Here is a 26163-nt window from a genome sequence, read left to right as displayed (position 1 = left end):
AGTAGCAGCGGCGGGTTTAAAGTAGAACTCATCCAGAGGGGCCAGCCAAGTCACCTAGAAACCCAGAAAAGATGGAGCTGGTTCTGGGGGAGGAGGGGGGTCAGGCCAGGAGAGGGGGACCCTGAAAGTCCCTTGGCCCCTGACTTTGACACCCCAGGGGAGCCCTCCCGAGACAGGCCACCCTCAGGATCCCTGCCTCAGACACCTGTTCTAACCTCAGCACGCGCCTTGGCCTTTGGCTGAGCCCCTGTGAGATGCAAGTATTATCTCTCTACAGGAAGCTCAGAGAGGGCCCTGGACTTGCCCAAGGTCACACAGCAATGTGGGAGGAGTTCACATCCTCAGACTTGAAGGTTCAAGTCCCCAACTTTCCTCCTTGACCTTGAGGGGACAGTGAAAGGGGCACAGGATCACAGACAGCCCTCCTGCACTCTCTCACCTGAGTCACAGAGCCTGGCCCCTCAGAGGTCCCATGACCCCAGGTTCTGAGGGGCAGGATCCTATCCCTCCAGGGCAGAAGTGTCCCTTCACCCCCCCCCCCCCAAGACAGCTGAGTCTCAGGGGTTTGTCTGGGAGGAAATAAGCAAGTGTGAGGACCAAACTCCTGGCTAGTGGCAGATGTCGAAATTCGCAGGCAGGAGACATTAAGCGATCTGGCATGGCTGAGTTAGAGAATGGGGTCTGCAGGCCCCTTGGAAGCTTCCTAAGAGCCCCTGCAGCAGCTCCTTGGAAAAGGAGAGGCGCCTGGGCCACCTCTGTGCCCCACACACCCTTGGCGCTGGCGCGACCTCCATTAGAAGCTTCTTCCTGCCTGGACCCAGCTGGAGCAGGCATTGCCTCCACGGATGGCAGTAATGGTGGGAGGCAGCCGCCTAGGAGATGGCCGTCGATTAAGAAAGTGGGCATGCCTTACCCATGGGACCCTCCTGGAGGTGCTGAAAGCATCCTGAGCTGATCTCTGGTGAGGGGGGCTGGGACCCCAGCATCGGGAGGGGAGACTTCAGCCGGGAGATGGGAAGGAAAGAAGAAGAACATGGGTGCGGCTCCATCCCAGGAGGGTTGAGGCAGGAGAAGAGGGTGGGAATGGGGTTCCAGTGCCTGGAGCTCTCAGCAGGCCCCCCCCCCCATTCACCAGCTCAGGGGAATCAGCTTGTGGGCAGAAGCTCTCAATAGATTCATGCTCCCTTGCACATAGCTATTTCCTCCCTGACAACCTCTGCGCCCCTAGACAAGACAAATGACATTCAGCCTGAGGACAGGGCCAGCCAGATTGGAATCTGGGCTTGTGAAGCAAGGCCTGGCCCATCTTCCCCTGTGGGACCCTTCTTGACCCTTGAGGTTCTGGGCAAGTGGCCCAGCACCCTGCAGACCTTATGCAGATTGTCCTCTGTCTGTGCCAAGGCTTCTCGGGTGGGTGGGCAAGACTGGGCAGACCAGGGAGCTGCCCCAGGAATCTGGGTGTGCCTTGGGGTAAGCTCAAGAGATGCTGGAGGGGTTGGGTAAGCAGCAGCTCTTCCTTATCTTGTCCAGAATACTGTGGGAAGAATCCTAAAAATTTGGGCCTGAGGGGGCCAGAGAAATAGCACAGTGGGTAGGGCATTTATCTAGTGTGTGGCCAACTTGGGTTCAATTCCCAGCATCCAGATGTTCCCCAGAGCTCGCTAGGAGTGATTCCTGAGTGCAGAGCCAGGAATAACCTGAGAACTACCAGGTATGGGCCAAAAAAATAAAACAAAATAAAAAAATTTCAGGCCTGATCTGAATCCTCTTCACATAAACCAGTCACAGCTCAAGGTCACATCATGGTATTTGAGGCTCCGAGAGTTGGCTGCCCCCATATCCCCACGCTGAGGCTTCTTGCGATGTCAGTAGTAGAACCACCCATTTTTGTTTATTTTTGGTTTGGGGTCACATCCGGTAGTACTCAGGGCTAACTCCTGAGTTCTGTGCTCAGGGACCACTCCTGGCATGATCTAATCCAAGTTGACTGCATGCAAGACAAGCGCCCTATCCTCTGCACTCTGACTCTGACCCCACCCACCCACCCTTTCAAACCCCCCCCAACCTGAGCTAATCAAAACTCAGCTTCAGAAAGAGAAGTCAGGCTGGGATATGGCACAGTGGTGAAGTACTTGCAGGATATGTGGTTTCAGTTCCCAGCACTGCAAAGAAAAAAATAATAAAGAACCGACCATGGTTCTGGGGGTGAGTGGGGTGCGGCAGAGAATTTGGACTTGGGTAAATGGTAGCTCCTATCAGGCCCAGCCCAGAGTGAAAAGCCAAGCCCAGGATGGGGCTCCCATGGGCAAGGCGGGTCTTAACTGATTTCTGAGAGCGAAGGTCAGTCTTTGGGAAAGGGAGGTTGAAGGAGAGAGAGAGGGAGTCAGTTGCGAGGAGGACTGCTAACAAATGCCTGCACATTTGGGGAGCCCCCACCAGAAAAACCACTCAGCAAGAATCACCTGGCCCAGAACACAAGGTTTCCAGCCTGTTAGGGGTAAGTGCTCTATTCAAGGGTAAGCCTCAAAAAAGCCTGGATTCTGGGGCCAAAGTGGTGGCGCAAATGTAGGGCTTTTGCCTTGCATGCGCCAACCTAGGACAGACCTGGGTTCAATCCCTGGCGTCCCATAAGGTCCTCCATGACAGGGAATATTTCTGAGCACATAGCCAGGAGTAACCCCTGAGCATCACCGGGTGTGGCCCCAAAACCGAAAAAAAAAAAAAAGCCTGGATTCCGGGACCAGCCATAGCACAGCAGGGAGGGCATTTGCCATGCATGCGGCCAACACTGGGTTTGATCCTGGGCATTCCATAGGGTCCCCGGAGTCTGCCAGGAAGTAAACTCCTGATCACTGCTGGGTGTGGCCCCAAAACTTTAAAAAAAAAAAAAAAAAAAGCTTGCACTTCTTTCTGGTCTCCACCTCATGCTTTGGGAGTCAGAGTGGGGCTTTTGGGAGGCTTGACTGGTACAGGCTGTGTTAACTTGGGGTGAAGAGACTTGGAGTGTCCCAGCCAGCACCTAGAATCTAGCAATGACTTCATTGACCTTTATAGGGCATTCATGGAACCTCCCGCTCAGCTCAGCTCGCTGGCTCATTTCCCCTGTAATCTTCACCACCATCTTCAGAGAGAGGAAACGGAGGCCCAGAACCAGCCATTCATTCTTTCCTCCCTTCGTGGCCCTGCCATGTGCCACCCCCGAGCACTGGGAGAGTCCCCAAAAAACACGGTCGCGACAGTCTGTGCCCTGCGGAGTTCACTGTCTAGCAAGAGGGGAGCCAGACAATGCAAAAGCAAAAAAAAAAAAAAAAAAAAAAAAGAAGAAAGGAAAAAAAAGAGCTGAATGAGACTATTTAAAGACTCGGAGGAGCGCATGGCGGCGGTACGGCCCTGGTATGCATATGGGCATCTGGGACCGGGCTCGGTGGCGGTCACCGCTGCAGTCCCGAGCGAGCCCCGGGACCGGCCGCCTCCCACCCCGGCTCGCCCCCAGCCTCAGTTTCCTCCTTTGTGCACGCAGAGGCTGCAGCGTTCAGAAAGGCGCGAACCTCCAGCAAGCAAGCCCCGAGAGGCCTGGGCCCAAGTGACAGGCGCAGGGCGAGAGCAAGAGCAGAGGGCAGAGGTCACGGGCGGGAGGCGCCCGGCGAACTACAATTCCCAGGATGCCGCGCGCGCCGCCATCTTGACCAGTGGGCGGCGGCGGTTGCTGCCTGGGTCGGGTGCCCCGGAGACCCTCGAGTCCCCCCACCCGCGCGTCCACGCGGGATGCGCTCGAGGACAGCGGGGCGGCTGCCGTCCACCGTTCCCCGACTCCGTCCCACTATGGGGGACTCGGAGACACGTGTCTGGCCGGAGATCCCACCTTCTCGCGCCCAAGGGGTCAGTGGCCCCAGGAGCAGAATTTGGGGGAGTGGGGGTCTCGGAGGGGGGTTCGCGCGCCGCGGGGTTTCCATTCCAATTCGGCCTCCAAGCCGGGACTAAGAAAGGACCGACGGTCTCCGCGGGGGTCGGCTCGGGGTGGGCTCGGGATCTAGTAATGGGTGGAGAGAGAGGATGCGGGGGCGCGCCTTCGGGGACGGGGCGGGGCTGGCCCTTTACGGGGCGGGGCTATGGGCGTGGCCTAGGCAAGACCGAGAAGGCGGCGGCTCGGGTCTGGTTCTTTAGAGGGCGTGGCTGTGGGCGTGGCCTCGGCGGGACCGAGAAGGCGGCGGCGGAGGCTCGGGCCTGGCCCTTTAAGGGGGCGTGTCCGGGTTGACAGGGGGCGTGGCCTGGCGAGACAGAGAAAGCGGCGGCGGCGGCGGCGGCGGCGGCGGCTCGGGCGGCGGCCGCGGGGGACAAAGGGCGGGCGGGCGGGCGGGCGGACCGGCGGGCGGGCGGGAGGGAGGGGCGGGGCGCGGCCAGGCCAGGCCAGCCAGGCCCGGGGGCTCCGCTCCTCTCCGCTCCGCATGCAGCAGCTGCCCCCTCGGAGGGGCACCCCCGCCGCCGCCGCCCGAGCCGGAGCCCGAGCCGACCCCGCGCGTTAAGCGCACCCCGGGAGCCGGCGGCGAGCCCGGCGGGCGCCCCGGAGGCGGCGGCGCAGGGAGGGGCCCCCGATCGTGCACGTGGCCCCGGCGGCCGCCATGGCGGACAGCGGCTCGGCAGGGGGCGCGGCGCTGGCGGCTCCGGCTCCGGCCCCGGCCCCCGGCGGCGGCGGCGGCGGCGGCGGCGCCGCGGGTGCGGGCGCCGGGCCCCGCGTGTACTTCCAGAGCCCCCCCGGGGCCGCGGGCGAGGGTGCGGGGGGCGCGGACGACGACGGCCCGGTGCGGCGCCAGGGGAAGGTCACGGTCAAGTACGACCGCAAGGAGCTCCGCAAGCGCCTCAACTTGGAGGAGTGGATCCTGGAGCAGCTCACGCGCCTCTACGACTGCCAGGTGCGTGGCCCGAAGCCCCGGGCCCGGGCTGCTCCTGCAAGCCTCGAGGGATGCGGATGCGCTCCTGCATGCGTGGCCGGGGCGCCCGCCTGGCTGCCCGGGTGTGGGCTACGGTGGGGGCCGGCCCCGCCTGGGCCCTCTTGCCGCCCGGCCACGCGGGCTCTGGCCCCCTCCCAGTGCCTCTGCCTTGCTCACCGGGGCGTGACTCAGGCCCCCGGGAGGCAGGGTGGAGGAGTGGGCTTGCCCGGCAAGGCAGCTGGCGCTTGCACCCCGGGAGAGCGGCCCGCGCCCCCCTCCTGTCCCTGGAGCATGGGCTCTTTGTTTCCCCGCCACCGGGGGCCCCCCGGCTCCATCCCCTGACCCCTCACCCTCACTTCCTCCGAGCTCCCGGGAAGGGAAAAGAAAGCCAAGCCGTGTGACAGGTGTTTGGGGGAAGGGACGGGCCGTGAGGAGCCGGGACAGCTGGCCCCACCTGTGCCCTGGCTGCAAAGGGGGGCCCCCGAATCGGAGGGGACATCTGCAGGGTTCCCAGATCGGGCTGTCTGGCACCGACCGGGAGCCCACTGGCAGACAGGAAGCTCCCCCCAGACGGGCAGTCGGCCTTGGCACGGGGCTGCTGTGTTGTTTTTATTCCCCCAGTGGAGCAGCTGCTGCTGTGGCCCGGCTCATCCTGCTGTGGGGTGCAGGGGGGTCTCGGCCGGGGCTTCCCCCATTCCCTCTGCCCCAACTCAAGCCCCTTGTGTGTCTGTCCCCCACCCCAGGAAGAGGAGATTCCAGAGCTCGAGATAGATGTGGACGAGCTCTTGGACATGGAGAGCGACGATACCCGAGCCGCCAGGGTCAAGGTGAGCAGGCTGGGGGGGCACCAGGGCTGCTGGAGTGTCTGGGGGCCGAGTTCAGCAGCCCTGTCTAGGGTGTGGGGCATCAGTTTCCCCTCTGGAAATGGGGCTAGTGGTAGAGTGTACAGGGGTACCAAGGGAGGCGGCCCTCCCAGTCTCAAGAAACTCATTGCCAGCTTCTCCCCTTTCCCTCCCCAGGAGTTGCTGGTTGACTGTTACAAACCCACTGAGGTGAGTGGGTTCCCCCAGAGTTTGGGGGACGACAGGGTGTGTGTTCCCCACCACCACCACCACCCACACTTCCACTCTGACTGTCCCGCCCTCTCTCTTCGCACAGGCCTTCATCTCTGGCCTGCTGGACAAGATCCGGGGCATGCAGAAGCTGAGCACACCCCAGAAGAAGTGAGGGTCCCCAGCCTGGATGATCGGGGGCTCCTGCTGGACAATCGCTGCCCTCCCCCAACCGTAGCAACAGCAATACCAGGGAGCCTCACGACTTGGGCCTGGTGCCGCCAGCGGGGCTCCCCGTGCCCCTGGTCCAGGGGCCTCTTCCCTGCCCCCTCAGTTTTCCACTTTCGGGGTTTTTTTATTGTTATTAAGCGGACGGGATTTTTGTGTTTTTATATTGACTGCAGCGCGGGCCCTTTAATAAAGCTAAGACATGCCTTTGGTGCACCTGGTGGCCTTGGCTGTGTCTTGGGGGAGTGGGGGGTGCAAAGGGGGGGGGACACACTACTTTCACAGTGCGGGCTCTCCCCAGGTAACTGAGGGCCCAGCAGCAGCCATGGTGACAGCCCAGGAGGCCAGGTGGCAGGGGAGCAGATTGGGGGTTGCCGTTGACAGGCAGAAGCTCTTCGCCTTCCCTCTGGGCCACCCTGCCCAAAAGGACCTGGCCATCAGGGACAGCCCCCCAAGTCCTCTGCAGCCAGGAAGGGAAAGGGGTGGGGCACCTGGGCCCACAAATAAACAGGCTCACTGCAGCTTTTAAGGGTTTTGGTTTTTTGTTGGTTTGTTTTTCGCCTATGTATGTTTGTTGAAACAGTCTGGTCCCTGGTGGCCTCTTGGCTGCCCCGCTCACATACACCCCTTTGGGCTAGAGTTCGGATCGTCGTTCGATTTTGAGCAGTTCCACCTCAAACACCAACGTTGCACCGCCTGTGGGGGAGAGACGTGGAGTCAGGCAGGGCCAGAGGGGAGGGGGCTGGGCTGGGGGCCACACGTATAGGAGTCCAAAAGTCTATTTATTACCTGGGATCTTTGGGGGTGCTCCCCGCTCTCCATACCCTGTCGGAGACACACAAAGAAACAGGATGAGCCGCAGGTACTCAGGGAGTTGGGCAGGTGGCAGGCCTGGGCAGGCTCTGCCAGTCTGGGCAAGGAGGGTGGAAACTGAGCTGGGACAGCCTGAGAGCCCAGTTGAGAACCAGGATGGCACTGGGTGTGCCCAGAGGCCTTGCACTACGTGTTCTCTCAGGGGCTGCAGAGTGGTGGGTGAGGTGGAGCCCGGGACAGAGTTTAAACCAAACCATCCCCCTCCCCAACCACATACCGAATGCCCCCTCTCCCTCCAGGGCAGGCTGCCTACCCAGTTCTGAAGGGATCACCAGCTTCCGCTTCTCCCCCTCACACATCCTGCAAGATGACACATGCTCAGCACATGGCTGCCCAGTAATGGGGAGGGGCTCCTTCCCTCCTGCCCCAGGGGCTCTTCTCCCACAGCTGGGTTCCAAGAGCACAGCCAGGTGCCCTTAACTCACCCCAGCAGACCCTGGTCCCAGCCCTTGATGACCTGGCCTGTGCCCAGTGAGAAGACAAAGGGCTGGTTTTTGGGAAGGCTGCTGTCAAACTCCGTCCCGTCTTCCAGCTTTCCCTGTGGGGTGCGGGAGAGAGGCCGCTGGTCCTCGAGGAGGAGGAGGAGGAGGAGGAGGAGGAGGAGGAGGAGGAGGAGGAGGAGGAGGGAGGTGGGTGCCAACCTCCTCCCAAACACACACACACACCCCTGCTGATAGATAGATCCCCACCCAGCTAGCACTCTCAGGGCTTCTACTGCCAGAAGGAGGCAGTGAGTGATGGCTAGGGCCCGACACTCGGCCAAGGTCATCCACCTGGTTGGCATGGCAGAGGGGCCGCCCTCTTACCCACCGTGTAGTGCATGTGCAGCACATCCCCCTTGCGGGACTTGATGGGGCAGTGGTCCACACGCTTCTTGACACCAATCTGCAGCTTCCTTTTGCCACCTTCGGCCCCGGTAGCAGCCGTGGCCAGGGCACTCAGGCAGAGGGACAGGACCGGCAGGATCCAACTCAGCCTCATGTCTCTGCAGGGACAGACCCCCGACGACCCGCGACCGGGGAGGAGGAGGGCAGGGAGGGCATGGAGCACTGGCTGGAAGAGGGGTGGCTAGGAGGCCCCCCACCCACCCCTAGCTGATCAGTTCTGGCAGCCCTGGGGGACCCCACCCCCTGGTGCCGGGTCGCCATCCCTTCCCCAAAGCTCCCCAGCCACAACTTACCAGATCTGTGAGCAGTGGGGCTTGCCCGAGGACCCCAGCGGCGGAGTGGGGGGCCAGGGGGTCAGGGGAGGCCACAGCAGCCAGGGCCCCGCCCCTCTGCTCACCCCCAGACCTACCTGCCTGCCCTCCACGGACCCGCCTGTCAATTGCCCCCCGACCCTTTGCGCAGAGTCCACACCCTCTCGGGCTGCACCCCGGGAGTCCCGATCCCCGGGCGGGCCCACTCGCGCCACACCCAGTTGCCTCCGGCCCAGCGCACCCACACTTCGGCCGCCGCGGCAGGGGGCCGGCCACGCGGCACCCACACCTCGCTGCTGGGAGGCTCCGGGGAACCCCGATCTTCTGCGGGGACCCCCCAGGCGGACCCCGAACTTCCTCCGCCCGGGACGCCACCCCAGCTCTGAGCCCGCGGGGGTCTCCGGGGCACCCACACGGGGCCCGTATCCGGCGGGCCCCGAGCCCGCTCCACCCACACCGCCTCTCCCGGGGGCGTCCGGGGCCGCCGCGCGCGTCCCCAAGCCCCGCCGCCGCGGAGACCGCCCCCGCGTGGGCGCCCAGGACCGTTACCTGGGCCCGGGCCCTCGCCCGCCTCCTTGGCCACGCCCCGCAGAGGGTGAGGCCACGCCCCCAACACGGTGGGTTTTATACAGGCGCCGCCCCCTTCCGACTTCAGCCCCGCCCCCGAAGGCTCCGTCCCGCCCCCCGGCCTTGAAAGGGCTTCCGCGCCAACAGGCCCCGCCCCCGACGCCCCGCCTTCTTCCGGCTCCAGTCCCGCCCCCGGGCTCAGCGCCACGCCTCCCGCCGGCGCCTGCTCAGAAGCCACGCCCCTCTTCGCGTCTGGCCCCGCCCCTAAGTCAGGGGCCCCGCCCCGTTCCGCCAGAGGCCCCGCCCCCTGCGGCATGCCCAGTCCCACTCCGATACCCCCGAGTCCCCCAATTTCCTCCTCACCTAACCCTCGCTAACGACTCGGGTCCCAGGCCCGCTCCTGCCTAGCCAGCCTGGCCCGCTTACACCCCGACGGGTCCCCTAGGCCCGGGCTGTGGCCCCCGCTCACCTCCACGCCGCGCCCCCGGAGTCCAGCCCAGCGCGGTGCCGCCGCCGCCGCCACCGCCTCTGCGCAGGCGCAGTGCCGTTGCTACCAGGCCGGGCCACGCCGCCCGCGCTCATTGGACAAAACGAAACGCGGGGCGGGATCTCCCAGGGTCCCGCCTCCCTCCAACACGTGATTCGCGTCACTTCCGGTGGTGGTAAGGTGAGGTCAAAGTGACTTCCGCAAGGGCTGGAGGCACTTCCGGCAGGGGTGACAGTAAGGTCAGGTGGGCGCTGGCTTCTCCCAGGAGGGGTCTAAAGGCGCCATTTTATGGCACCCCCTCCTCCCTCCCATGGTGTATCTGCTGGGCCCCTGACCTTTGGTCCACCTACACCCGTTGCCTGATGATGGACTGTCCTCGCTGCAGAGCAAATTTTGAGTTTGAATTTCTTCTGGGCCACTCTTAGTGGCTCAAGGACAAGCCGTGTGTCCTTGAGTAAATCCTATTAGGGTACTTAGCATCCCAGTCACCCAAAGGATCCTGTAGGGTTGCATGACCATCCACCCCAGGCCCAGTGAGCGGCCACCCTGAGCCCACAGCAATGCCCAGTCAGTGTGTCAATGGAAATAATAAATGAGCAGTTGGACAACACTTCAACCCAATTTGGCATAGAGGCCAAATCCCCAAGTCATTCAGGCTTTCTCAGTGACTCTCTCTTCATTGGAAAAAGGAATAGATTGAGGGCACTGAAGATGACCAAAGAAATGGCTGAGTGACCCACCACTCCATGTTCCCTTCTGGCATCGCCAGACCTGGTGACAGACAGCAGTCTTGCTTTTTTTTTTTCCCCCCGGTTTTTGGGCCACACCCGGCGGTGCTCAGGGGTTACTCCTGGCTGTCTGTTCAGAAATAGCTCCTGGCAGGCACGGGGGACCATATGGGACACCGGGATTCGAATCAACCACCTTTGGTCCTGGATCGGCTGCTTGCAAGGCAAACGCCGCTGTGCTATCTCTCCGGGCCCATCAGACAGCAGTCTTGCGGGTAGTACTAGAAGGCCACCACTCGCAGTCAAGAAGGTCTCTTCTAACGCAGCCCCAGCAGGCCAGCACCCTGAAAGCTCTGACTGGCTCAGACAGCTCAGGGCAAGTGTTGGGGTCATGCTTTGACCCTGAAATGTCTTGTTTCCGAAGGGCCATAGACCCATCAAATCAAGGTCCTGAGCACCATGCTGTTGATAGGTGGTGGGCCCAACCAGGGCCCACACACTTAGCAAATTTCTGTGCCCAAAGATAGTGTTTGTACATCCTTTTGCCAGCAGCCCCAGGATCACTGGAGGCTGCAGGCAGAAGGGCAGGTGCCAGGATCGGGATAAGGAGATGGCCTGTCCACCACCACCAGTGCTTCCTTTTCAGGGTGCTGGGTATGAGGAGCAGGGTAGGTGCAAAGCTTTAGTATTAGGCTGGGGGCACACAAAGCAGTTGGCAGAGCTGCCACCAGGGGGGCCTGGACAATGATCATTTGCCTTGTGCCCAATGCTGGAGAGTGCTGTGCAGGCCAGGGCAGTGACAACCGCAGCCAACTAGCAGCAGGTGTGCATGCCTCCTTGTGTCCTTCCAGAAAGGAGCTTAGGATGAAAGGAAGGCAGGGGCTCCCCAGCATATGCCTGGCCATCACACAGATATGAAGAACCAGTCTGGAACTCTGAGAGCCAGAGAGCTGGAGAGATAAGATAGCACAAGTGGTGAGGGCGTTTGTCTTGTACCTGGACCACCTGGGTTTGATCCTGGGCATCCCATATAGTACCATGAACACTGCCAGGAATAATTAATAATTACAGAGCCAGGAATAAACCTGAGCACTGCTGGGACTTGAGGGCACCGGGCGGGGCTTCGTTTCCTTTATATGCACAATGAGGGGGAGTCAGAGTGGCACATTCATGCCTGATGTACAGGCGACACAGGGACACAGACAGATGGCTCCTTCCATCTCTTTATCGGGGTTTGCAGCATTGTTCACCCTGAAGCCCAGTGAGGCCTCAGAGGGGGCACTTGTGAGGTGCTCACTTGCACAGGGGGGCCAGAACAGGAGATAAGACCCTGTTGGCCCCAAATCAGTAGGTGGCCACTCTTGCTGCCTCAGTTTCCCTGAGCAGCTCTGCCCAGTGGGATGACGGTCTTGGATGTGGTAGAAAGCCCTCCTGAAGCAGCTTCCATTAGGACCCAGGGTTTGGTGGCTGGTGGGTCCCAACAGGGGGTCATCAATTCCCAGTCTGGGGCATAGCCTGTGAAGCGAGCATCCCTATGGATCTGGAAAGTGGGTTGTCACCTCCGCAGCTTCCGGCACCTATGCAGGGGAGGCAGGGGAGACAGGGAGACTGTTGCTGCAGATGGAACTCAGGGCTGCTCTTCCAGCCTCACCCCTTTCACCTACTCCTGCCCCCACTTTCTGCTAATATTCTTTTTTTTTTTTTTTTTTTTTTTTTTGGTTTTTGGGTCACACCCGGCGGTGCTCAGGGGTTACTCCTGGCTGTCTGCTCAGAAATAGCTCCTGGCAGGCACGGGGGGACCATATGGGACACCGAGGATTCGAACCAACCACCTTAGGTCCTGGATCGGCTGCTTGCAAGGCAAACACCGCTGTGCTATCTCTCCGGGCCCTCTGCTAATATTCTTTTTGTTTGTTTGTTTGTTTGTTTTGTTTTTTTGGGCCACACCCGGCGGTGCTCAGAGGTTACTCCTGGCTGTCTGCTCAGAAATAGCTCCTGGCAGACACGGGGGACCCTATGGGACACCGGGATTCGAACCAACCACCTTTGGTCCTGGATCGGCTGCTTGCAAGGCAAACACCGCTGTGCTATCTCTCCGGGCCCTCTGCTAATATTCTTTTTGTTTGTTTGTTTGTTTGTTTTGTTTTTTTGGGCCACACCCGGCGGTGCTCAGGGGTTACTCCTGGCTGTCTGCTCAGAAATAGCTCCTGGCAGGCACGGGGGACCCTATGGGACACCGGGATTCGAACCAACCACCTTTGGTCCTGGATCGGCTGCTTACAAGGCAAACACCGCTATGCTATCTCTCTGGGCCCTCTGCTAATATTCTTGACAGCGCCGGCTAGCCCAGCAGATGATCCATCTCATGACTTGGTGGGGACAGGGAGGGTGGAAGAGCAGGTGGGTGAGAACTGTCCCCCTGCGGCATCCTCAGGGGTCCATGAGAGCCCAGGAGGTGGCACAGACATCAGCCCCCGAGGCTTCTAGGAAGGCTCTGCCACCTGAAGGAGTGTCAGGGGCCCTTGGCACTGCCACTGCTGGCAGCCTGTGTTAGGTCACTCCACAGCAGAAGGTCAGCCCTGTTTACGCGGAGCCTGTGCCAGCAGACACTCAGTAAATATTGGTTCAACACGCTCCAAGCTTCCCCTGGACTGGCGCTTCTCCCACTGGCAGGCTCCCCCTGGCAGCACTCCAAAGGGGACAAGGCCCCCCCACCCCGCCCTACATCTCACCTGCAGGTGTCTGGATTGAGCTCTAAGCCCCGCCCTTGGCAACGGAGGAAGCTGCGGTGTCGGCAGCGACATCGGCAGGTCCGGGGGTCAGGGCGCTGGCGGCGCTGGGCACAGCGTGGGCAGAGGGGCCTGGGGCTGGGGTGGGATGGGTGATGTCAGCTGGGGAGGGTGCTCCCGGGCCAGGGTCCCAGCCCAGAACGGAGCGGGGCTTGGGGTGGTGGTGGGCAGTGGCATCCCTAGGAGGAGAAACAGTGTGTCCGGGGTGGGAAGGACCAGCCTTCCCGAGAACTGGGGGCTAGGGTGCCCACAGACAGGTTCTGGCAGCAGAGGAAAAGGGGACAGAGGGAGTGAGAGAAGAAGGGGGGAGAGGAGAGCACCCCCATCTTCTGACCCTCCCAGGTCCCACCCAACCCTGCTGCTCTGGACAGGGCTGGGTTTCCACCCCATAAAAGCCAGGAACTCACCTGTCCCCCTTAGTAGCAGGATCTTGTTCTTTCTTCTTGGGTCTGAAACATAAGGCAGAGAATGGACAGGAGAGGATGAGAAGAGCCAGCATCTTTCCCTCGGCCTCCCCGAAGATGGATACAACCACACCCAACACCCACAAAACCCACACCCAGGAAGCGCCCCACGTCTCTGGCGGGCACCTGCATTCACACTGGCTGTGCTCTTCCAGGGACATCTCCCCTAGCTCACTGTTCGGGTAGTGGATCATGAGGATCTGTTAGCAGGAAATGGGGGGGGGGGGGAGACGGTGAAGCGGCCATGGCAAGAGGGGTGTGTGCATGCCCCTCGTGGTGCCCTCCCCTCTCACCCTGGTACCTGAAGCCGGACTTGGTGCAGCGCCACAGGGACACACTCCAGGCCGTCATCCGGGCAGCAGCCGCCACAGCGCTGCAGGGTCACGCAGCTGGGCACTACCTGCTTGGCTATAGTGCCCTCGAGCTCCATGCTCAGGGGTACCACCACCTCCCGTGGCTGGCAGGTAGCCCGGGCGTACACATCCATCCAGGGCACCACTGAGGGCAGAGCGAGAGGGGTGCAGTGCCCCGTGGGTTCTCTGGTTCCCAGGCCACACCCTCTGCCCTGTCCACCAAGAAGACCCCAGGAACCCCACAGCATCCATGTAGCCGGCTGTGAAATGGGCAGATGGGGGCCCGGAGGGATAGCACAGCGGTGTTTGCCTTGCAAGCAGCCGATCCAGAACCAAAGGTGGTTGATTCGAATCCCGGTGTCCCATATAGTCCCCCTGTGCCTGCCAGGAGCTATTTCTGAGCAGACAGCCAGGAGTAACCCCTGAGCACTGCCGGGTGTGACCCAAAAACCAAAAAAAAAAAAAAAAAAAAAAAAAAGAAATGGGCAGATGGAAGCTGGCATCTCACAGAGGCCGCAAGCAGCAACCGGGCAGCCTACCTTTCTTCTGGTGGACAGTGGAGGCATCAGGCTGGGAGCTGGGGGTCTGCGGGAAAGAGAGAGAGAGACCTGCACCCCAGAGGCAATGGGGGTACGGGTGGGGAAGGCTGCGGGGGAGCGCAAAGCTATTCCTGACATCATCCCAGAACCTTTACTCCTGGGGTCCCGTTGGCTCTTCCAGTCCAGTCTACTCCGTGCTACCTGGGACCGACCTGCCTGGAGTCCACGTGCCAGGGGTGACCCTGCCAGCTGCAGGATCCGAACCCCCGCAGCCCACAGCCGGGCGCGAAGAGGCTCGGGGCGGCACAGGACAGTGTCCAGGGCAGGGATGCCCGGGTCCCCGGGCAGACCCCACTCCAGCCCGCGCGTCCCCACTTCCGCCAACCTTGAGAGGGCACGGGCGGGCTGGCACGTACCTGGGCGGGGGCCAGCTGCAGCAGCGCTGCGAGCAGCAGGCTGCGGAGCAGGGGACTCATGGTGCCCGCAGGGGCCGCGCGCTGTGGGTGCCCGCATCGCCCTAGCCCGGCGGCGCGAGGGGCAGCAGCCGGGGGAGCCCCATGGCGCGCGCCCGGGCTTGGTGGCCAGGGGCCGGGCGCAGGGGTTGGCTCCTCCACGGCCTCCTCCCGAGCCGTGGACACAGGCAGCGCAGCGGGCCGGGGGAGCCGGGCGGGTGGGCAGCCCGTGGCGGAGACAGCGGGCGACAGGGACGACGGGCGCGGGCCGGGCCCGGGCGGGCTGGCGGGCGGCTCATGTGACCGAGACACTCGCGCCCCACCGGGCCCGGGCAGGGGCGGGACGGGGGCGAGGCCCTGGGCAGGCCCGCCCCTTGCGCACACCCCTTCCCGCCTCGCCTAAGAGGGGAACAGGGGACCCCCGGGCAGTGCCAAAAGAGGGATCCGGACACAAGCTCTGGGAATCTCTTTATTGCATGGGGTTTGGGGGGGACTTCAGGGGCTGGTGCCAGGGGGCACGACCTCGGGTCCCGCGACGGGTCTGGGCGAAGATGCCAGCGCCTGGCTCTGCTGTGCGTCCTGCTCCAGCCTGGCCTTCTTGGCCCTGCAGGACAGAGCATCTGAGTGGGCTGGGGAGCCAAGCAGGGGTTGGGGTCAGGGTGGAGGGGTGGCCCGGGCTTGGGCAGGAGGAGACAGCAGGAGGTGCTGGGTCAGACCTGGCGCGGGCACGAGCTCGAGTCTCATTGTAGATGGCCATGATGATTCGATCTTTCTCATCCATGAAGTTCCGGTGAATCTGTTCCAGCTTTCTGCAAGGGGGTCGTTATGAGCCCTGGGTCCCCCGTCCTGTCTTCTGGAAGGTCTCAGACAGACAATCCTGTCTGGGACCCAGTGGGGAGACGGATCACAGTGATCCGAGTTGACCAGAGTCCAGTGGTGACCTAGGCCCAATTGTCCTGTTGCAGGAGTTACAGCAGCTCGAAAGATCATAGCAGCCAGCTCAGGGGACTAGTGTCGCCAACAGCAGCATGGCAGGTAGAGAGCTTGACTGATTAAGGACAGTGGCAGGCAAAGCCCCGTTAGAAGGGAACGCATTTCCCTCTCTAGGGCACTGGAAGCCAGGACACAAAACCTGAACAGGACGTTAGCCTCCAATGGGGAGTTGAGTTGCTTTGCCAAGTCAGAAGAGGCTCTGGAGGGGTCAGAGTCATAGCACAGTGGGGAGGGTACTTGCCTTGCAAGTAGCTGACCCAAGTTCAATCCCTGTTATCTCCAACGGTCCCCTGAGTACCATCAGGAGTAACCCCCGAACACTGTGGGTATGACCCAAAAATTAATAGAAAAATAAGAGGTCTGGACACCCCAGAGGTGGTGGGAATGACTGGCTCCAGCTGGCTTTACTCTGCCCCTCCCTGCACCCCCCAATGCCCAGCCCCCTGAAGCTGTACCTGAAGGCCACGTAGTGCAGGGCCATGCCTGCCAGCATGACCAGCACACAGTAACCCATCACCCGCTTGTTGAGTTTCTGCTGCTGTCGCCTCTCCTCTGACCCCTGAGGCCTCACACCACGGAACTGGGCCCAGTATCTCGCGTTGGGGTCTTCCCAAGGGTCTCTGGGATAAAAGGGAGAGTGTGAGGATGAGGTTTCCAAAATACCTAGGGCAGAGGGAGTGGAACCACAGGCCTACCTGTATGTCTGGTGTGCTGGCCCGTGCCGGACTGTTTTCCCTGAGGTTGGGGGCATAGTGGCATGGAGCTGCTGGTCATAGTTGCGGCGACTCTCCTCCCGGCTCAGCACTTGGTAGGCCTCACTCAGCGCCACAAAGCGGCTGTGCAGGGTCGGGTTCCCTGGGTCTCGATCAGGATGGAGCTGGAGGGGGGCAAGACTCCCCTCATCTCCCTTTCCATGCCCCTCTCAGGTCCCCTCCAAAAAAATAGCCGCCCAGCTTGCCCGGTCCTCCCAGAGGCCAGAGACTCAGGCTCTAGTCCACCCACCCACTGTTTGCACCTCACTCCATTCCAGGCTTTTTCCTACGATAGAGCCTCGAGCTTACTGCACCAGACTCAAGTGTGACTAACTTCCATTCAATCTCTGATGACATTCGGTCCCCCGAGCATTGCCAGGGGTCACTGCTGAGCACAGAGTCAGGAACAGTCCCCTGAGCACTACAGGGTACAGCTCCAAGCCCATACCCCTCTGAAGTAAGAACAGGCAGTTGGGAGGGCTGATGCCAGCCCAGCAGATGTAGCCCTGGTTTCTGCTTCCAACATTCCCAAGAATATTTCTGCTTGGGGCACACACAACCCAAACCACTTAGGTCTGCTCCTGGGAATCTGTGTGTGTGTGTTTTGGGGGGCCATATCTGATGGTGCTCAGTGCTTATTACTGGTTCTGTGCTCAAGGAAAACTTCTGGAGAGCTTAAAGGACCATATGGGATGGAATCCAAATTGGTCACGAGCCAAGCAAACGCCCTCCTAGCTATACTATCACATGACCCAGACCCTGCTCTTGGGAAATTAGGAGTGCACTCCAGCTGGGCTCTGATCTTGCCTTCCCTCTTTCCTCCCCCTGGCAGGCACCACTGGGGTGACAGGTACCTCTTTGGATTTAGAGAAGAAAGCTCGTTTAATTTCTTCAGTGCTGGCACCAGGATGCACCCCCAACAGTTCATAGTAGTTACTGTGGAGAGAGGCTAGAAGCTGAAGCGCCCCCAGGGGACCTCAAGGAAACCCTCTTGGGAACCCCACCAGTCCTCTTCCCCCCAAGTCACAACCTCCAACTTAGCAGTGGGGCTCTGAGGGGTCTAAGGGGGAACCAAGGAAACTTAGGCTTTCTTGGTGAACTTTTTGTGGCTCTTAAATTTTCAGGTGCACTCCTCAGAACCCTCACATCAGAAGCCTGATTAAAACACACACACACACCGGGCTCGGAGAGATAGCATGAAAGTAGTACATTTGCCTTGCATGCAGAAGGACGATGGTTCAAATCCCAGCATCCCATATGGTCCCCCAAGCCTGCCAGGAGCGATTTCTGAGCGTACAGCCAGGAGTAACCCCTGAGTAACGCTGCCGGGTGTGTCCCAAAAAACAAACACACACAGACATACACACATTCCTGAGCCTCACCTCATTCCAGCAGATCAGATTCCTAATCCAAGTCCCCAGACCAGGGTCCAAAGGTCTGCGTGTTTCCAAACCCGGGACACCCCCCACCCACCTCAGCAGGAGTGCTAGGTACCCCGTGATGCTCATAAATCACTAGAGCTGTGGACATCACCTCGCTTTTGTCTGGGGGCTCAGATGCCTCAAGGCACCGGTGGATTCTAGTTAGGATCTTGGGTGGGGGAAAGGGCCTGACCCTGCTGACCCTGCCTGCCCAGGTGAGGATTACCTGCGACCTGCCAGAACTGCTTGTGACACCGAGCAGCGGCGGGGCCACCTTGGGCGGGCCAGAGAGCTGGACACGGATCTCAGGAGCCCCTAAATGAGTGACTCACCGCTGCTGGGCAGCTGCCGCCGCGAGGAGCCGGGTGGGAGAGTGGCGTGGGCACCGTGGGCAGAGGCGCAGGGACAGCAGGGGCAGCATGGCGGTGGGCGAGCAGCTGCGGAAAGGAGGAGGCCACGGAGGGTTGTGCATGGGGAACCGGAGAGCACCAGGGGTCTAGCACCGGGGTGCAGAGCAGAGGGACCTGGCCCCGATTAACTATAGTAGCAATTACTTGCAAACCTGAAGCTGGTTTTTGGGGAGGTGCAGGCCCATAGGGCTTCCAGACTCAGGACCAGCCTGGCAGCACCTAGCAAGCTGCCTCTCCCGATCCGAGAGCCCGGGACTCCTTTCCGCGGTGCTCGGGGGGGCTATAGAGACCACCCCCCACCCCAAGATCCCCCCGGGGTTGGGGAAAGGGAGAGCGGGGGAGGGGCCACGGCGAAGCCCCGCCCCTGCTGCACTCACCGACTCCACGACTGCCGCCATGACCGGCGCCCGGACGACCACGCCCCCGCGCGCTGATTGGCCGAGGCGCGTCACACCCCCAACCGGAAGGACCACGCGGAGGTTCCGCCCTCGCTCAGCCATTGGTCGTTGGCGACTCGGGCCCCGCCCCTTAGTCCCGCCCCCCGAGGCCCAAACACGCTGTGCTGCCGGCGACCCTCCGTGCTACTTAGTTAAGCCCTGCCTTTGCCAAACCAATGCAGCATGGCTGTTGCTCTGATCTACAACGTTTTCCAGGTGCAGCTTCCATCCACAGGGGTATGGCAAGGAGACAAGCCATCAATCCCAGCTGGCTGAAGGGAAGCCACAGCAGATCCCCTTAACCTCACATGGCCTGCTTCTTGCCCAGGCAGGGTCCTAGATGCCCATCCCTATCCCTCCCCCTCGCTGTCTTACAGAAATAGCGGGTGCCAATGGAATCCAAGAATAAAAGTTCTTTATTGCCTTCTGAGCTGTGATGATGGGGCTGGGGGACTCCCCCCAAGGCAGTCATGTGGAACTAACTTCCTTGGACCAGGTTGTAGAGGAAGACGGCGCCTTTGGCCGAAGGACAGAGCTCAGCCCACATTTCTGTCTCTTGCAGCCTCTGCACTTTCTGTTAGGGAGATGGAAGCAGCATTTGGGTGCCTGAGTGGCAGAGCCTGCTACACTGCACCCTGGGGCTGGGGAAATATCTGTTTATGAGGTTACCATAGCATTCCCAAATAAAGTGTTTTGACCCAAAATGAAACTCTGAGGAATTTGAGAATCCCAACTGATCCAGTGTGCAGGGACACAGATTAATCATCAATCAGCAGTTTTTTGAGCAAGCAGACATTTGACCTTCTCATACCTGGGTCTCCACAAAGATGATTCCTGTAGACTCGTGGGCCTCCGGTCCCCCACTTAGGTAGTATTTCCTCACCTGCTCCGAAGTCAGGCTGCATCTGGAGAAGAACATGAGAGTCAGCCAGGGAAATACCTGGCACCTGGCGAGTAGGCCAGTAGGTACCCAGGTGTCTCAACCAAGTTTTATGACCTTGACTCCACTCTGGAATACAGAACCCAACTCCCCAGAGCTCACTCACCGGATGAAGAATTCAGCACTGGCACGGCCTGCACTGGTCTGGTTGCGGGCAATGCCCAGTAGCAGCGGCTGGCTCAGGGTGAGCAGTGGCAGATTCACCTAGGTGGGCAGGAGGGTCCCATCCATCAGTGCCCACTGCCCTCATGTGCTTCCCCTTAATAGAGAGCAGCCTGCTACCCTCACAAGGAGGTTTGTAGCTCAAGCACCCAAAACACTGGGTCTCAGCGCTTCACTGTACAGAAAGGAGAAATGGAAGCAAAGATGGAATCATCTGCTCAGGGGTGAATGACTCATTTAGTTGTTGGTGCTCCTACTGACTTCTCCTTCCTCAAGTCTGGGGAGCCAGACTTAAGAAATTAATCCTTTCACAATAAAAATAAAAAAAAATCGGGCCCGGAGAGATAGCACAGCGGCGTTTGCCTTGCGAGCAGCCGATCCAGGACCAAAGGTGGTTGGTTCGAATCCCGGTGTCCCATATGGTCCCACGTGCCTGCCAGGAGCTATTTCTAAGCAGACAGCAGGAGTAACCCATGAGCACAGCCGGGTGTGACCCAAAAAAAAAAAAATCGATCCCCTCCCAGGAATATACCCTAGGAACATGAAAACACAATACAAAAATGCCCTCTGCCTTTTATGTTCATTGCAGGTCTATTTACAACAGCCAGAATCTGGAAACAACCCAGATGCCCAACAATAGATGAGTGGCTAAAGAAGTGGATGATGAGAGAGAGAGAGAGAGAGAAATAGAATGCCTATCTCAAAGACAGGCAGAGAATGGGGGAAGAGAAAAGAGGGGAACATTGTTGGTGAGAAAGTTATACTGTGGAGGGAGTGTTCAGTTTTTGTTTTTGTTTCTGTTTTTTGCTTTTTTGAGCCACACCGGGTGACATTCAGGAGTTACTCCTGACTATGTGCGCTCAGAAATTGCTCCTGAGGGCCAGAGAGATGGCGCTAGAGGTAAGGCATCTGCCTTGTGCGCACTAGCCTAGGACAGACCGAGATTTCATCCCCCTGCGTCCCATATGGTCCCCCCAAGTCAGGAGCGATTTCTGAGCCCATAGGCAGGACTAATCCCTGAGTCAATGGGTGTGGCCCGAAAACAAAACACAAACAAAAACATAAACAGAAATCGCTCCTGACTTGGGGGTCCATATAGGACACCAGGGGATTCAACCACGGTCCATCCAAGGTTATCTGAGTGCAAGGCAAATGCCCTACGCTTGCACCACTGCTCTGGCCCCGGGGGGTGTGTGTACATTTTTTTTATTTTTATTTATTTATTTTGTTTTTTGGGGCCACACCCATTTGATGCTCAGGGGTTACTCCTGGCAAGCGCTTAGAAATTTCCCCTGGCTTGGGGGGACCATATGGGACGCCAGAGGATGAAATCTCGGTCTGTCCTAGGCTAGCGCGCGCAAGGCAGATGCCTTACCTCTAGCGCCATCTCTCTGGCCGTCAGGAGTTATTTCAGAGACAGACACCTTACCTCTAGCGCCACCTCGCCGGCCCTGGGGGGTGGGGGGTGTACATTTTGACTGAAATGACCCAACTATGAACATGTTTGTAACCATGGTGCTTAAATAAATTATCCTTTAAAAAAAAGAAATTTGGGCCCGGAGAGATAGCACAGCGGCGTTTGCCTTGCAAGCAGCCGATCCAGGACCAAAGGTGGTTGGTTCGAATCCCGGTGTCCCATATGGTCCCCCGTGCCTGCCAGGAGCTATTTCTGAGCAGACAGCCAGGAGTGACCCCTGAGCAATGCCGGGTGTGGCCCAAAAACCAAAAAAAAAAGAAAGAAATTTGACCTTTTCTGCCCGATACCAGCCCTGTGCCGTGGGCACTCTGTGGAGAGAAGGGGGAATCATCCAAGGCTGGGGACCGGCTTAGCCTATGCTACTCGCTTGCAACCAGCCATACTGCACAAAATCGAGGAGATCAAGGACTTTCTGCTCACAGCTCGGAGGAAGGATGCCAAGTCCTTCAAGATCAAGAAAAACAAGGAGGGGCCTGAGAGATAGCACAGAAACAGCCGATCCAGGACCTAAGGTGGTTGGTTAGAATCCAGGCATCCCATATGGTCCCCCGTGCCTGCCCGGAGCTATTTCTGAGCAGATAGCCAGGAGTAACCTGAGCACCACCGGGGTTACAAAAAAACAACCAAAAAAAAAAAAAAACAAGGAGAACATGAAGTTCAAGGTTCGCTGCAGCCGCTACCTGTACATGTTGTTCATCACGGACAAGGAGAAGGTGGAGAAACTGAAGTAGTCGCTGCCCCCAGGTTTGGCTGTGAAGGAGCTAAAGTGAGTGAAGCGGACAGGGACACGGGACACAGCAGCGCTCAGGGGTTACTCCTGGCTTTGTGCTCAGAAATCGCTCCTGGCAGGCTTGGGGGACCATATGGGATGCCGGGATTCGAACCACTGACCTTCTGCATGCAAGGCAAACGCCTTACCTCCATGCTATCTCTCCGGCCTGGATTTTTTTTTTTTTTTTGGTTTTTAGTTTTTGGGTCACACCCAAAACGCTCAGGGGTTACTCCTGGCTCTATGCTCAGAAAATCGCCCCTTGCAGGCACGGGGTACCATATGGGATGCCAGGATTCGATCCACTGTCCCACTGCATGAAAGGCAAACGCCTTACCTCCATGCTATCTCTCCGGCCACCGGCCTAGATTTTTTATTTAAAATCTTTGGATCACATCTAGAAATTACTCCTGGCAGTCTTTATTATTATTTTTTTGTTTGTTTTTTCGGGCCACACCCGTTTGATGCTCAGGGGTTACTTCTGGCTAAGTGCTCAGAAATTGCCCCTGGCTTGGGAGAACCGTATGGGTTGCTGGGGGATCGAACTGCGGTCCTTCCTTGGCTGGCACTTGCAAGACAGACACCTTACCTCTAGCGCCACCTCGCCAGCCCCTGCTCCTGGCAGTCTTAAGGAGCCATACGGGATACCAAGGATTGAACCTGGATCGGTAACATGCTGGGCAATGTCCTACCCACTGTGTTATCGCTCTGGCCCTCAGGAATCAGTGTTTTCAGTTTTGGGCGACACTCGGATACACCAGGGGTTACTCCTGGCTCTGCACTCAGAAATCACTCCTGGCAGGCTCAGGGAACTATATGGGATGCTGAAATCAAATCCGGGTCAGCCACATACAAGGCAAATGCCCTACCTTCTGTGATATCTCTTCGGTCCTTGGGGATCAATTTTTTTGGGGGATCACACCCGGCAGCGCTCAGGGGTTCCTCCTGGCTCTATGCTCAGAAATCGCTCCTGGCAGGCTCAGGGGACCATATGGGATGCCGAGATTAGAACCACTGTCCTTCTGCATGCAAGGCAAATGCCTTACCTCCATGCTATCTCTCTCCAAACCCCAATTTTCTTCTTTTTTTGTTTTTGTTTTTGTTTTTGGGCCACACCCAATGCTCAGGGGTTACTCCTGGCTGTCTGCTCAGAAATAGCTCCTGGCAGGCACGGGGGACCATATGGGACACCGGGATTCGAACCAACCACCTTTGGTCCTGGATCGGCTGCTTGCAAGGCAAACGCCGCTGTGCTATCTCTCCGGGCCCCCTAATTTTCTTTTATTATTTTTTTTTGAGAGTTTTCACATCTTTAATCTGGTCTTCCAGCCCGCTTCACTCATTTCAGCTCCTTCACAGCCAAACCTGGGGGCAGCGAGTGCTTCAGTTTCTCCGCCTTCTCCTTGTTCGTGATGACCAACATGCACAGGTAAAGGCTGCATCGAACCTTGAACTTCACGTTCTCCTTGTTTTTCTTGATCTTAACGGACTTGGCATCCTTCCTCCGAGCTGCGAGCAGAAAGTCCTTATCTCCTCGATTTTGTGTGGCATGGCTGGTTGCAAGCGAGTAGCAAAGGTCACACTGGTCCCCGGCCTTGGATGATCCCAGATGATTCTGCCTTCTCTCCACAGAGTGCCCAAGGCACAGGGCTGGCCTCCGGGCGGAAAAGGTCAAATTTCTTTTTTTTTAAAGGATAATTTATTTAAGCACCATGGTTGCAAAATGTTCATAATTGAATCATTTCAGTCAAAATGTACCCCCCCCCGGGGCCAGAGCAGTGGTGCAAGAGATAGGGCATTTGCCATGCACGCAGATAACCTAGGATGGACCGTGGTTCGATCCCCTGGCATCCCATATGGTCCCCCAAGCCAGGAGTGATTTCTGAGTGAATAGCTGGGAGTAACCCCTAATTGTCACCAGGTGTGGCCCAACAACATAACAAAACAAAAACATCCCTGCTTGCACTGAAATGAGGAAATCCTTGAAGCTCAGAGACTCCTGTGTACCTAATGACAAAGCCAACCAATCTCTTCTTTTTTATTTTGGTTTTTGGGTCACATCCAGTGGTGCTCAGGGGTTACTCCTGGCTCTGTGCTCAAAAATTGCTCCTGGTGGGCCGGAGAGATAGCACAGTGGTAAAGCGTTTGTCTTGCATGGAGAAGGATGGTGGTTCAAATCCCAGCATCCCATATGGTCCCCTGAGCCTGCCAGGAGTGATTTCTGAGTGCAGAGTCCGGAGTAACCCCTGAGCGCTGCCGGGTGTGACCCAAAAATACAAACACAAAAAATTGCTCCTGTCAGGCTTGAGGGACCATATGGGATGCTGAGAATTTAACTAGAGTTCATCTTGGGTTGGCTGCGTGCAAGGCAAATATCTTACTGATGTGCTATCGATCCAGCCCCCCAACCAACCTTTTCATCCAGGACCACATGCCTGGGCTGGCACAACAATACCTACCTTGCACACTGCAAACCTGGGTTCGATTCCTGGCACCCCATATGGCCCCCCTGACAAGTATCATCAGAGTGATCCCTGAGCAGAGAGTCAGGAATAGCCCCTGTGTGACCCTGCCTTCCCAGTAGGAGACCCCACACCTGTTGAGCTTCCTGCCCACCCACCTCCCAACTTTATTTGGCCTCTTGTCCTCACACACCTCATCACAGATCTCCTGGAGGATGCTGGAGAAGAGCTCATGCACCACAAGCTCCCCTTGGAGGTCCTTGTGCGAGGGTCTGTCACCGGGACACAGGGCCTGAGAGAAGTCATAAGTATTCAGTCCTTGCCTCCCCCATACACGGTGGCTAAGCATCCAGTTGGGCACAGATCAGACAGGCACCCACCAGAGAGGTCCTTCCCTCCTTCCCACCTGCCGATAGGTGGGTCGATAGGAAGGCAGAGGGCTGCCCTGAACACTGACTTCAGAGAAGTCTCAAGTCAACTCTGTCTTTCCAAACCAGGCAACTGTGATCCAGCTATACCTGGGCACACAGCCTGGCATCTCACCTGAGGCTCAGGATGCCCTCCGGGCACATCTACCAGCCCTGGAGCCTCAGCCACCTGCCGAGAGCGACGAAGGAAGACAAGGAAGTCATCTGCAGTGGCCAGAGCAGCACCGACCCCCAAGGGGTCTGCCAGGTAGGCTTGCTTGTCACCCCAGTCGGTCTCCCCCTGTTGCTGCAGCCAGGCGGCAGAGCTGGCCCAGTTGGTGCCCAGGAAGTCTCGGTAGGAAGTCAGGCCCAAGCGTAGGAGCAGCGGAGGCCCAGTGGAGCCGGCGGGCGCCAGGGTGGCCGAGTGCAGGCGGAATTTAGGGGCATCGAAGAGCCAGGGCTGGGTCTGCAGTCTGCTCTCCCAAACTGCAGCGATGGCCGAGTCCCCTCCGGGCAGCGGGCGGCGATCGTGGGCGGGACTCAGCTCCACTCTCACTTGCTCCTCAGGCAGCCCCCCTGGGGGGCAGAGCAGCAGCAGGGACACCTCGGGGTCCATGGCCTGGAAAGGGCAGCTCTGGGAGAGGACACCACCAGATCTGTCACCCCAGGGAGGAGGACCACAACCAGCCTGGACCCGAGGACTGGCACCCACTGTCCCAGATTTGGCCTCTGGGGGTCCCCTGCATCTCCCAGCCATGTGCACTGCCCGATCGCCCCCCACCCACTCAAGACTTCCTGCCCACCTGTCTCCAGCCCACCCACCCACTGCCCGAGATTTGGCCTCTGGGGGTCCCTCTGCATCTCCCTGCCCACTCCCAGTCCTTGGGCGCTGTCTGATCGCCCCCCACCCACTCAAGACTCCTGCCCACCTTTCTCCAGCCCACCCACCCACTGCCCCAGATTTGGCCTCTGGGGGTCCCTCTGCACCTCCCTGCCCACTCTCAGCCCTTGGGCGCTGCCCGATCGCCCCCACCCACTCAAGACACCTGTCCACCTGTCTCCAGCCCACCCACCCAGGTTCCTGCCGCCTGCGATCTCAAGGACTTCCGGGCAACCTAATCATCCTGAGGCCTTGGGCCCCATCACCCCTCTAACGCCCGCGTCTCGCAAACCCGGGGGGCACTCTCTAACCCGGGCTGCGATGGGTTCCCCCCGGGGGGTCCGGATCTCCAGCCTCCAGCAGTGAGAGGGACTCAGCAACAGACGGGCCTGCCG

General features: G+C 59.2%; 7 protein-coding genes across 10 annotated transcripts; 1 reads left to right on the top strand and 6 right to left on the bottom strand.

Moving 5' to 3' along the window:
- Positions 1 to 4416: 4416 nt before the first annotated feature.
- PPP1R14B (protein phosphatase 1 regulatory inhibitor subunit 14B) lies at positions 4417 to 6741 on the top strand. Its single transcript, XM_049779912.1, is given in 6 exon segments — positions 4417 to 4520; positions 4522 to 4596; positions 4599 to 4910; positions 5672 to 5755; positions 5948 to 5980; positions 6087 to 6741. Coding segments are annotated over 6 exon segments (648 nt in total). The 5' UTR covers positions 4417 to 4445; the 3' UTR covers positions 6156 to 6741.
- Positions 6732 to 9400, bottom strand: FKBP2 (FKBP prolyl isomerase 2). Of its 3 annotated transcripts, none has more exons than XM_049779932.1 (6): positions 9316 to 9400; positions 7892 to 8066; positions 7507 to 7619; positions 7335 to 7381; positions 6998 to 7033; positions 6732 to 6904 (listed from the first exon to the last, which is right to left on the bottom strand). In XM_049779932.1, the coding sequence occupies exons 2-6, from the start codon at positions 8060 to 8062 to the stop codon at positions 6843 to 6845; spliced, it is 429 nt and encodes a 142-aa protein (XP_049635889.1). In that variant the 5' UTR covers positions 8063 to 8066; positions 9316 to 9400; the 3' UTR covers positions 6732 to 6842. The 3 variants fall into 3 exon arrangements, with proteins under 3 accessions (XP_049635889.1, XP_049635890.1, XP_049635891.1); XM_049779933.1 differs by having other exon boundaries at positions 9210 to 9329; XM_049779934.1 differs by lacking the exon at positions 9316 to 9400 and adding an exon at positions 8262 to 8327.
- On the bottom strand, positions 8338 to 9162 carry LOC126018773 (translation initiation factor IF-2). The gene has a single exon (XM_049780868.1). It carries the CDS (start codon positions 9160 to 9162, stop codon positions 8404 to 8406), a length of 759 nt encoding a protein of 252 aa, XP_049636825.1. The 3' UTR covers positions 8338 to 8403.
- Positions 9401 to 11266: 1866 nt separating the features above from the next.
- Positions 11267 to 14957, bottom strand: VEGFB (vascular endothelial growth factor B). Of its 2 annotated transcripts, none has more exons than XM_049780004.1 (7): positions 14623 to 14957; positions 14207 to 14252; positions 13616 to 13812; positions 13441 to 13514; positions 13258 to 13299; positions 12794 to 13029; positions 11267 to 11638 (listed from the first exon to the last, which is right to left on the bottom strand). In XM_049780004.1, the coding sequence occupies exons 1-6, from the start codon at positions 14680 to 14682 to the stop codon at positions 12816 to 12818; spliced, it is 633 nt and encodes a 210-aa protein (XP_049635961.1). In that variant the 5' UTR covers positions 14683 to 14957; the 3' UTR covers positions 11267 to 11638; positions 12794 to 12815. The 2 variants fall into 2 exon arrangements, with proteins under 2 accessions (XP_049635961.1, XP_049635962.1); XM_049780005.1 differs by having other exon boundaries at positions 12794 to 12928.
- Positions 14958 to 15114: 157 nt separating this feature from the next.
- On the bottom strand, positions 15115 to 18413 carry DNAJC4 (DnaJ heat shock protein family (Hsp40) member C4). Its single transcript, XM_049779895.1, has 6 exons — positions 18157 to 18413; positions 17258 to 17339; positions 16347 to 16528; positions 16107 to 16271; positions 15375 to 15467; positions 15115 to 15262 (listed from the first exon to the last, which is right to left on the bottom strand). The coding sequence occupies exons 1-6, from the start codon at positions 18294 to 18296 to the stop codon at positions 15154 to 15156; spliced, it is 771 nt and encodes a 256-aa protein (XP_049635852.1). The 5' UTR covers positions 18297 to 18413; the 3' UTR covers positions 15115 to 15153.
- A 656-nt stretch (positions 18414 to 19069) lies between these two features.
- NUDT22 (nudix hydrolase 22) lies at positions 19070 to 26151 on the bottom strand. Its single transcript, XM_049779880.1, has 6 exons — positions 26080 to 26151; positions 25025 to 25522; positions 24675 to 24773; positions 19718 to 19815; positions 19483 to 19576; positions 19070 to 19245 (listed from the first exon to the last, which is right to left on the bottom strand). The coding sequence occupies exons 2-6, from the start codon at positions 25502 to 25504 to the stop codon at positions 19150 to 19152; spliced, it is 867 nt and encodes a 288-aa protein (XP_049635837.1). The 5' UTR covers positions 25505 to 25522; positions 26080 to 26151; the 3' UTR covers positions 19070 to 19149.
- On the bottom strand, positions 23347 to 23570 carry LOC126017905 (60S ribosomal protein L38-like). The gene is given in 2 exon segments (XM_049779968.1): positions 23347 to 23549; positions 23552 to 23570. Coding segments are annotated over 2 exon segments (210 nt in total). The 3' UTR covers positions 23347 to 23358.
- Positions 26152 to 26163: the final 12 nt, after the last annotated feature.

Source organism: Suncus etruscus, chromosome 9, assembly GCF_024139225.1.
Source record: "Suncus etruscus isolate mSunEtr1 chromosome 9, mSunEtr1.pri.cur, whole genome shotgun sequence".
Taxonomy (NCBI): domain Eukaryota; kingdom Metazoa; phylum Chordata; class Mammalia; order Eulipotyphla; family Soricidae; genus Suncus; species Suncus etruscus.
The sequence above is the reverse complement of the archived record's forward strand: the minus strand, read 5'-3'. Positions and strand labels throughout refer to the sequence as shown.